Source organism: Vipera berus (assembly GCF_964194415.1).
Source record: "Vipera berus genome assembly, chromosome: 2".
Taxonomy (NCBI): Eukaryota; Metazoa; Chordata; class Lepidosauria; order Squamata; family Viperidae; genus Vipera; species Vipera berus.
Genome location: NC_138203.1, coordinates 164,685,716 through 164,697,331, shown reverse-complemented (window position 1 = coordinate 164,697,331; position 11,616 = coordinate 164,685,716). Strand labels below are relative to the sequence as shown.

At 41.5% G+C, this 11,616-nt stretch overlaps 1 protein-coding gene across 1 annotated transcript in view; it reads right to left on the bottom strand.

Annotated features, from left to right (window-relative positions):
- Positions 1 to 441: 441 nt before the first annotated feature.
- Positions 442 to 11,616, bottom strand: part of TIMP2 (TIMP metallopeptidase inhibitor 2) — a 33,689-nt gene continuing 22,514 nt past the window's right edge. The window contains exons 2-5 of the mRNA XM_081320939.1: positions 7,164 to 7,264; positions 5,367 to 5,475; positions 2,937 to 3,061; positions 442 to 1,410 (exon numbers count right to left, since the gene is read on the bottom strand). Coding sequence (XP_081177065.1) covers positions 1,213 to 1,410; positions 2,937 to 3,061; positions 5,367 to 5,475; positions 7,164 to 7,264 — 533 coding nt within the window. The 3' untranslated portion in view covers positions 442 to 1,212. The remainder of the gene's footprint in view (positions 1,411 to 2,936; positions 3,062 to 5,366; positions 5,476 to 7,163; positions 7,265 to 11,616) is intronic.

Genomic DNA, 11,616 nt, shown 5'->3' with positions numbered 1-11,616 from the left:
ACTAGCTCAGAAGGGGGAATGGAAAGGCTGAACTGAATAATGCTCCTTTTCAGACAGTGGAGGGTTTTGTCATTATTCCAAAGGAGCATTTACAATCACAGTTTATAAAGAGGTGTGTATCACTGGCCAACTCTCCTAATCACATATTTGGGAAGAGAACATAAATGTTTGCCATCTGCAGAATTCTTGTGGCAAAAATTAGTTTCTCCGTCAAACAAATCGGAGGGCTTGGAGCTGTGTTGGTCTGATTAAAAAATCATTCTGTGCCAGGAACTTTGGAGGAGGAGAAGCAAGAGAAAAATGACAATTCCTTGGTCTACAAAGTTCCAATATCCTAGTAGGAATAGCAAACTTTACAACTGGCTAAGAGAGACTGTGACATCAGAATTACATTAATGGCACGAATATGAAAAAGGTGGATAAAGTATATGGAGTAAGTCCAACTGAAATTTGACAACTCCAGATGCAAAGCTAAAAGCTGCGTATATCTCTTGTATGTCTTCCAGGCTATACATATTCACTAATTTTGTAACATGGTTAACCTTCCCACTTTCAATTTTTGCCCCTGAAAGAAGATACTGTCTCCCTTGGATAGTCAATTTTCAAAGGGTTGCTTAGTCCTTGGAAGATAACAAAACTCTCTGCAAAAGGATGCCCTGACTGATGACACCACCACCACTTTTCAGGGAGCCCCCAAATGCATGTTTAATCTCAGCCCACCACATGTGTCTCTGTAGATGTGGCTAAAAGAAAGGAATGACTCTAAAGCAGTAAGTGTGGAATAATTTCATATGTGGAAAGAAGAGGGGTTTTGACCCAGGCAGAAGGTGGGAGAGTGGGAAAGAGAGGGTTTACGTGCTTTCTTCACAAGGAGGGATGTCTTCTCAAGACAATAAGAACCTGGTAGGCCTGCTACCCAGAATCAGAGACAACACCTCTCAGCCAATCATACTTTGATACTGCCTTCCTCCATTACACCTTGACATGTTGCTGCTGAAATCCATAGAGTAAGAAGACACTCACTGGAACAGCATAGGAGAAGAAGCAGAAGAAGAAATGTATGAATGGCCTCAGCATCCCTTTCCTTAGCACTCTCCGCCCACCACTATTGGCCTGCCCATGAGATTTTATTTTCATGCTGTTTCCAGGAAGTGATGTCAAATGTGGACCGATCTAATTCCTTGCAAGCCATGCTGCCAGTGCCAAAGGAACTCAAGGATCCTCAATGTCAAGGAACTCCTGTTTAGGGGGAGCCACTCCACGGTACCACGCACAGGAACCATCACTCCGCTTAATGCAGGCATAGTGTTTTGCCTGCCGCCCATTGATGTTCTTCTCTGTCACCCAGTCAGTCCACAGACACTCATCCTGAGCAGAGACATAGCAGGGGATAAAGGGGCAGCGGGAAATCTGCAGAGAGAAAAAAAAACCAATATTCCATGATTTCCTACCATTATGATTGAAGATCTGATTAACCCTGCTGGAGTCTATTTGTTATGGATGAGAGAGAGAGCAGGAATTCTGTCTAGTAGTCTGTTCATCATTCACCAGTAGTAGTCCAGGCAACCCTACCTGTTTGCAATTCTGGAAGCAAGTTAAATCTGTTTCATGTTAGCTTGCCTTCTGAATTTGATTCTGATTTTTGGTACCATGGCCCTTTTTTTTGTTTTGAGGCTGCACATTACCCAGATCTTTGGGGATTGGGGTGGGTTAGGAGTTCTTCAATTGAATAAATACTTTATTCTGCCAGCACCTCCAAGAAGGTAAAGCAAAAAGCAAACAGGAGCCATTCTCCTCCTTGCAGAAGGTCCAAAGTTCAAAGGGTTCAGGCCAGGTTACAAAATTAAGATGACACTGACTACACTCTTAGAAGACCTGTGGCAGGAACCAGATGAGGGCATTGTGACCATCCTTGCTCTTCTTGACCTATCAGCAGCTTTCAATATTATCGATCATGGTATCCTTCTGGACTGGATTTGTGAATTGGATGGGGCAGTACTGTTTTGAGCTGGTTCTACTTCTGGGATCAATTCTAGTCGGGGTTGATGGGGAGGTATTCAGCCAACCTCTACTTTGGGGGTTACCCCAGGCTCAGTTCTCTCCTATTTAACATCTACATGAGGCCCTAGGTGAGGTGATCATTAGGGATTGGGATTGGGCAGCTTTATAGCTTCATGCTGAGCTGCCTAAACGATGCCATGGATGTCCTGTCCCCAGTGCATGGAGACGAAGGGGTCAGGATGGAGTGCAATCAGCTTTGTCTCAACCCAAGCAAGACTGAATGGCATTAAGTATTTGGGCCTTCTGAAGAAAAAAGTTTTCCCACTACTGGCCCTGGTGGCATTGCCTGTGCACAATCTGGGGGGATCTTCTGGGACTTATGGCTCCTGCTACAAGAGCAGCTAGCAACTGTGGCCAGAAGGACCTTCGCACACCTTAGGGTTGTGAGACAATTGCACCTGTGCCTTAATTGGGAGGCTTTGTTTAGTCGCTTATGCCTCATGACTTCTTGTCTGGATTGCTGTAATGCGCTTTTACAGGGGCCTGCCCTTCAGCATTCAGAAGCTTCAACTGATGCAGAATGTGACTGCATGAGTAGCAAAAAGTGTTGGATGCTTGACACACGTTAACAATGGCAGTGTGAGTGACACTGGCTGCCAGTGTGCTTCCAGTTACAATTCCAGGTCTTGGTTATCACCTTTAAAGCTCTTCATGGTTTGGGACTTGGCCTGGGGTACTGAGTGACTTAGGGACTCGGTTTCTTGACTGTATTAACATCCATGACAATAGTCCCACTCAATAATCATATATATTTATTTTGTATTGTTTTTTATAATTATAATTTTATAATGTAAGGCATCCCAAAATCACTTGTTGAAATGGGCAGCTATAGAAATCAATCAAACAAATAAATAAGTAAATAAATTTGGATTTACCTTGCATTCACAGCCCATCTGGTACCGCTGGTTGAGACTCTTCTTTTGGGTGGCACTGAGGGAATCCCAAGGAACAATGAAGTCACACAGGATGATATGCATCCTGCCATTACCCTCCGATTTCCCTGAGAGAACAAAGCAATTATGAATAGCAGCCTGCAAGCCAGAGGACACTTTCCTGATTAATTCCAGAGTTAACTTATGCAGTGGTCACCCTCTTAATTTGATTGGGAAACCTAGATTGTAAATAAAATGTTAAAACAAAGTTTGATTTTTAAATAATCACACTCTCCTACACAGTTTCCAGTCAATTGTGCATGTGGGGGGTTTGAACTTAGTAGGCACCTCTGGAATTTCCAGATCATACTCACAAAATGGCTGCCTTTGTGGGTAAGCTGAACATTCACAAAATGGCTGCCACAATGGGCATCGCCTATCATAAAATAACTATTTCCCAAAGCAAATTGGCAAATCAATCAATCTCTGCTATTCCAGTCTTGCCTCTCCATCTAACTTTGGCTTAGTGATCATCCCCTAACAATCAGCCACTTTTTTCTTATAAGCCCTGTTAAAATATACAGGACCAGCATATATTTGTGGAAATAAATAAAGATGAATTTGAAAGCTTGGGCTGTAATGTATAATATTCCCATTTCACATTCATTTCTTGAAAAATAAAAATATAAAAGTAATAGGTATATTCTTCCATACTAGGCTACAGATGAAATACCTTTCTCCATTTCTGGCATCTTATTTTAAGGAGACTGAAAAACTGGAATATGCACAGAGAAGAATAAATACGATGATAAGAGAACTAAAAGGCAAATTTCATTAAGAACATTTCAAAGAAGTAAATTTGTTTAGCCTGTAGTCACAGGCATGTGCGGCAAACAGATCATGGCAAAATGATGATCCATGTGGAGAGAGGTTGCAACATAAATTCCAGATATATTGTGGTGTCCCAACAAGCACATATGGCACAGATTTTGCATCATGTGATGAGGCTGTGTGTTGCATCAGTCTCCCACCCCTTGCTGCCCTAACCAATGGCAATTATGAGAACTGATAGTAAACTTTACATGTTTGAAGAGCTATCATGAGGCAGATGAAACAGAATCCTTCTATTCTTCTAAAAATAATAGTTGGAAATTGTTAGGGAAGCCAATTTCAGCTAATCATTTGAAGACATTTTGCAATTTAGAGAGCTGCTGAGATTTAAGATGAAGCTGAGCAGTCCCCAACTGTGGATGTATTATAACAATCTGTGCTATGAATCTTCTGGAAGCCTGGCACCATGACAAATTAGCCATCAATAGACAGATAGGCATAAACAATATCTACAGAGTATGCAACAGAGATAATCAACAAGCCAAAAAGGGAACAAAAAGACCAAAACACCTCCCCACCAGCAATCAGCACCCAGATGAGCATAAATTAACAACGAGATTAACATCAGACCAACTATTAAGTAAACAATACCCCAATCAAGGAACTGCCAAACAAGCCAACATTAAACAGTCCAACCAAAGAACTTCCAAGACCATTCCCACCAACATTGACAGGGCAAGCCACTAGAATATAAACAGGGAGCAAACCTCACTCCTTACTACCATGTTTCCCCAAAAATAAGACCTATCCTGAAAATAAGACCTAGCTTGATTTTAAACATGTGCCTAATACAATATCTACAGAGTATGCAACAGAGATAATCAACAAGCCAAAAAGGGAACAAAAAGACCAAAACACCTCCCCACCAGCAATCAGCACCCAGATGAGCATAAATTAACAACGAGATTAACATCAGACCAACTATTAAGTAAACAATACCCCAATCAAGGAACTGCCAAACAAGCCAACATTAAACAGTCCAACCAAAGAACTTCCAAGACCATTCCCACCAACATTGACAGGGCAAGCCACTAGAATATAAACAGGGAGCAAACCTCACTCCTTACTACCATGTTTCCCCAAAAATAAGACCTATCCTGAAAATAAGACCTAGCTTGATTTTAAACATGTGCCTAATACCATAGCACTGATGATGTTATTCAGTTTGAGTAAATAAATGCCTGCAAAAAAAAACCCTCAAGCTCAGAGAGCACCAAGGATCTCTCACTATGAATCTTGCATTGAGCAAGAAGCTGGATTAGTCAGACTAAGGATCCTGTTTAGTACTTTATTTTCTAAGAAACAGCCAGTCAAACACCACAACAAAATTCTAGTAGCAAGTTGCCAAAGGTATGTGATCACCAAATTTGAAGATTCATTTCTTGTACAAAGCTCATTGTCAGAAATATTTTGCGTATTTAGAGTGATACGGGACTGGTAAAAAGCAGATTTGGGGTTTTTTCTTTGTCTTTCATAACTCTATTTCATTGGCTTTCTATTTCTGACATCTTTTCTGGACTTTGCAAATTTATTATTCTTTACCCGCAATGAGATATTCCTTTTTGCCACCAACATCCAGTGTCACTCCACACACTGCTGAGGAGGGAGCTGTGAAGATGAATTCAATGTCCTGTTCTGGCCCTTTAAACATCTGAAAGGAAAGAAGCAAATGAGGCCAAGAATAGCAACCATGCCAGTTAATATTTTTTAAAAAAAGTAACATAGAGCACACCCTTTAGAGATCTTTACGTGCACAAGCCCTTCCTCTTGCTAATCATGTCAGACATGTTTCTAGTGCAACCTTTTCAAACTGGTACCCTCCAGGTGTGCTGGTCTCATTCCAGAAATCCTAGCTAGAAACTGTAGGAGTGGCGATCTAGCACATTTGGAGAACATCAAGATGGGGAAGCAAATTCTAGTGTTTCCAACATTATTCCAAGTTCTTTCCCAAACACAATCCAAAGACAGGGACCAATGTTTTCACAATTTTCTTTAATTATTTGACAGGCATGTATATTTTTCCTATCAATTTTCCCTCTTGACTGATTGATTGATTTCTCCATCAATCACTATGCCAATAAAGTGTTGCCACCTATTTATTTTTAAAACGCCATCCATTAACCATTATTACAACAAGGGGATTCAGAGATTGTATCAAGCCATACATTGTGATTTAGAAACTAAAGTTACGGTTAATGTGGTATGTGAATTCTATCATTCGGCATGTGATCTTATATCCAACTGATCTTCATTTGAGAAATGTCAACTTTATGTTTAGGGATTTTTTTTAAAAAAAACAACAACTATAAAATAGATCATTAATGAACCTGGCAAATGGGATGTTGTACTGAGACCTATGATCAGGTTATTTTAGAGTAGAGCTTTACAGTAATGTATGGAAAAGGAGCATTTGCTTCCAACAGCTTCTCCAGCAGAGGGAGAAGCTTTTACAGATGACATACAGGGAAACCAAACATTAATAGGCCAACTCCAAAGAAATTCCAGAAACAGGAAACCAAAACTGCTCTTAAAGGCTGATTCTTCGATACTAGTTCTACGATACAGAATGATAGCTCTTCTGCTCTTCTTTCATTAAATCAGTGTAGGAATAAAATGCCAATTGGATCTAACTCTAGCATGTGCCAAACTCTTAATTTCCTTGCTTTTGAGGGGGTTTTCAGTGTTTTTACACTATCAGCTAAGACTAGGAGGCTTTTCTTCCCCTTCCTTTTTCTTATTCTTTTGTTAGCCTAAGTATTCCCAACTGGTAAATTAAAAATATTTTAATAGTTCTAGACAAGGCAGCTGGAAATCTGAAATGAAAACAAAACACAGAAAATGTCTAGCGCTAACATAACAGGTTTATAGGTTCTCCGCAGTTTCACTCTGAATTGTTGTTCCTCTTCTTTGTGTGTATGTACAAGGCAGATACACAGGCAGCCCCCAGGTTCAGAAAGTAAGGAATGTCTTCAAGTACAAACAGACTGCCTATTGCTAAAAATGGCGGACAGTGTTCTCGTTCCTTGAGCTGATGAAATGCTGAAGCCATACAATGCTTTCAGGAACCACTGAAGCAGTACATTTTTAATATATAAGCCTGTTTTCAAACCTTTTTCAGCAGTTCCTGAAAGCATTTTGCAGCTTCAGCAGTTCATCAGCTCAAGGAAGGACAATGTCATCCACTTTTTTTAGGAACAGGCTGTCCATTTTTAAGCACAAGTTCCGACTTCCATACAAATTTGAGTTAAAGATGGCATTAGGAACAGAAGTCAGTCTTAACCTAGGGACTGCCTGTATACACTTAGCCGAAGCTATGGATTTCATATAGCTGTTTGTTACCTTTATCTGTTTGATCTCATACTGGATGTGTTTGATGGGGTTTCCATAGATATCATTCCCAGAGTCCACCTCTTTTTCAGAGACAGCCTTTGCTCTGATCACTGAAATACAAAGAGACAAAAGAAATTGGAAAGATGTAGTGCCAGTGATGAATCCAACCATTCCAAAGCAGACTACAAATAACATAACCGTGAATCTCGCTCTTCTTCTTTCCCCTCATAGTACTTGGCAGCTATTCTCACAAGCAAAACCTGGGGTTATTAATCCTAGAGAGAGTTTCTGTTGCATGCTGCTAACCAAAAGCCTTTTGCCCTTTACTGCTGTTTCCTTTCTGCAGCTCTTTGATTATAGACTCTTTCAAGCTTGCAACAATATTTGAAATGCCACCTTGTTCTATTTATTTCAGAGATAAGGATAATGTCTGCATTATCTGCAAGCAGCCTCCAGGACAAAGAAGATTACTTTAACTAAAATGTGCTGCTGTAAGAATACTGATACAATAAACAGAGGTTAATAGCTTTTCTTGTCAAATGGATTTGCTATTAAAACTCAGGTCTCTTCATCCATAATGAAGCTAAACACATTGAGACTTGACTCGGATGAAAATATTTTGCATTCAGACTCTTTGTACATAAAATCTTCAGGCTATTGTGGGTTTGGGGTGGGAGGTAGGAGAGGGTTTGATTTCAGTAAAGGGAAGAGGTGAAAAGCAGGAAAGAAGATACGGTACCTTTTATTCAAAGTCTACCAGGATAATCACACTAGGGCTGAGACCAAGCAAAACTGCACTCATTTCCACACTAGGACTAGCTTATCATGTCTTATTTGCTTAATCAAGGTTTGTTAAAACCACAATTTGCTGAGTTTTCACACGAAACTAAGCTATTAACAATCTCAGTTGTGCCTACCATGTTTCCCTGAAAGTAAGACCCGGTCTTATATTATTTTTGCCTCCAAAAGAGGCATTAGTTCTTACTTTCAGGTGGTGTCTTATATTTTCAGTCAGACCTTCCAACTTTGCAAGATCTTTTTTCCCCCCGCAAGAAGTTGGAAGGTCTGACTGAACTTTTTTTAGTCTCACGAACTCCGTTTCCCTGAAGCAGGAGAGAAACGAACCAGAGCTGAAAAGAAGGTTAGTGAGGATTTTTTTTTTGCTTTCGGGAAGAGGGAGGAGCTGGGTGATGATGTGCCTGTGCCAAGCTCTATAGCAGCACCGGGAGGAGAAGCGGCAGGAAACGGGGCTGCCAAGCCACGAGAGAATTGGTGGAGAAGGACGTGGCAGCTGCTGCCGGGCAGGTGTTCTATGGGGTGGAACATGAAGAAAGCCACTGCAGCGGCGCACAGCAGCAGTGGAGCCTTTCACCGTCATTCCCCCTGGCTCTGAAATGGTGGAGGGGGACCAGGGCTACCCCGCCCAGCCTCCGTGCAGTAGCATGGCAGTCCGGCTCGGGAGGGGAGTAAAAGGGAGCAAAGAATGGCCTGGCTGGGGGGGGCGCTGAAGGAAATGGGTACGGGGCGCAGCTCCACCCCATCCCCCACCTGCCTTGCCTTGATGTGGCAGCAGTGGTGCGATGTGCCATGCGGCCTCCTGCCCCATTGTGGCAGCCAGTGGGACAGAGTGGGCGGAGTCCTAATTAAGGCTTATTTTTGGAGGACTTATATTAGGCCTACCCCCACAAATCAAGGTAGGTCTTTTTTTCAGGGTATGGTTTATTTTCAGGGAAACACAGTAGCAAGCATGGCCTGAAATCAGCTTGAAATCTCCTGATAATAGTAACAAGTAGTCCTCAATTTACAACCACAACTGAGCCCAAAATTTCCATTGCTAAACAAGAGAGTTTTTAAGTGAATCATGTCCCATTTTATGACCTTTCTGTCATGGTTGTTAACCAAATCATTACAGTCGTTAAATGAATCATGTGGTCATTAAGCAAATCTGGCTTCCCCCATTAACTTTGCTTATCAGATGCCCCTTAGGAAGATTACAAATGACAACCCCAGGATCCTGGGGCACTGCAACCATCATAAATATATGCCAAGCACCCGAAATTTGATCACATGACTGTGGAGATGCTGCAATGATGATAAGTGAGAATAGGTAAAAAGTCATTTTTTTCAATGCTGCTGTAACTTTGAATGGTCATTAAATGGATGGTTGTTATGTCAAGGACTACCTGTAATTCCTGATTTTAAACTGCCTAACAGTTCCAACAACTAATCCAGCTTGTTTTTTGTTTCATCTAAACTATCGAGAAACCTTGAGTTAACAAAAAATTGGCTTTTTGTGTGAAAGGACTGTGATCCCAGTTTAGCTCAGCTGCAGAAAACCAAATGTTAAACTCAGAATTCACTCAAAGGCATCTTACTTATTTTAAGCTAAATGTTGTACCTGGTTACAGTGAGCCTTAGAACTGAACAACATAAAACACTGATGAGATTTACCACTGCTGAAATCTGTCTCAGCCCACCTATGGTTCATAATAGAAACTTTTTTTTGGCTTTGCGTTAAAGTAGTATTATTTGATTTATAAGCTCAGCCACTCAGATCATAAAATAGCAAAACAATGGTCCAAGATGAAACCAAATCTTGCTGCACAACATTGTAAGGGCAGTGACTGGCGGTTTTCCCTGGCTGAAATCTGAAAGCCACCAACTGCGTGAAAAGCTGTCATCAATTATTTATTTATTTATTTATTTTTGGGACTTATATGCTGCCCTATCTCCCGAAGGACTCAGGGCGGCTAACAACAATAAAACACAATAATACAAATGTTTAAAAAGATTAAACTAACAAGCCTCAATGATAAAATGATAAAATATTAAAAATATTCTACTTAAAAATCCCTATCATCAGTCCAGGTCAGCCTGATGGAAGAGAAATGTTTTAAGGCCGCAACGAAAGGACCGGAGATCCGGGGCCATCCGGAAGTTGATTCCACAGGGCCAGAGCTCCCACAGAGAAGGCCCTCCCCCTGGGGGTCGCCAGCCGACATTGTCTAGCCGACAGCACCCTGAGGAGGCCCTCCCTGTGTGAGCGCACCGGGCGATGGGAGGTCGTTCCTGGCAGCAGACGGTCCTGCAAATATCCCGGGCCTAAGCCATACAGAACATATTTCAGATGATCATTGCAAAGTACTTCCACTAATCATTTTTCCCTTGACCTTGTTTCCCCAAAGTCTGTTGACCTATCATCCTAACAATGGATAAATTATTATAGTTTCTCTGTGTTAACTGCAAAGTTGTGGCTGCCAATATTTGCATAGCTCAAATGCTGTCTCTGTGTAAGGATCCTTGGACCTGGAGTTGAAAATAGGAAGTTAGGCCTGAGTGAATGCTGTAAAATGCTGTCAGGTAGACAGTGGCCTAGTGGTTAAGTCTCTGCACTTGTCAACTAGAAGCTTGGCAAGTTTGAGACCCAAGTACCTTGTGACAGAGTAAGCTCCTATTCTTGCCCCAGCTCCTGCCAACCTAGCAGTCTGAAAGCATGCAAATACAGTGGGAGGGTAACGACGTTCCCTTCAGGGTATAGTCATGCCAGCCACATGACCACGGAAACGCCTTTAGACAATGCTGGCTCCTTCAGCTAAGAAACGGAGATGAGCACTGCCCCCTAGAGTCAGACACGACTGTACAGGGGAAATCTTTACACACACACACACTAAACATAAACATGCTTCAAAACTACTGATAATTTATCTATTGACCACTAGGTGGCATGAAATAACTAGTTTTTTCTGTATGTCCCAGTGCAGAGATGTTCAATCCTACCTATGAGCTTTATGCTGTATGCTTAGGCCATATACATACCAGGAAACTTTCCATGATGGAATTGATTTTTTTAAAAGAACACTCCATGTGTAGAGGAACTGAGAAACCAAGGCCATTGAGAAGAGAATTCCCAATTGCTCAAACTACATAAGTGAAAGAGGAGAACCCTTTCAACCATCCTTTCAATTATAGACATTAAATTAGGGATAGGCTGGTCAATTTCCGGACTTCAGCACCATCTAAATTGTTTTTTCTCAAACTTGGCAACTTTAAGAAGTGTGGACATAAAACTCACAGAATTCTCCATCCGGCACAAATTCTGAGAGTTGAAGTATGAGATTGCCAAGTTGGAGAAATATTGCTCTAAATGAAGTAACCAATCACCAGCTTTAAAAGGTCGGGGGGAGGAAACAGCTGCATTTCAAGAGTCCCTGGCAGCCAAAATAGTACTGCAGAACATCCAAGCCCAGTGACCTGATGGAAAGGGGTGGTCCACAGCTGGTCCAGTGGGCCATCTGTAGTTCAACAGATCACTGGCCCCAATCATAATCATATTATCTCAAGCCTCCTTCTCCAGAGGGCATGGATTCTCCATACAAATTTGAATCAGCTTTGGCTTGTCTCAACAACAGAATGCCTGAAAAATAGACATTTCCTCAGCAAATGGTAAGTGGGGCACCTTTGA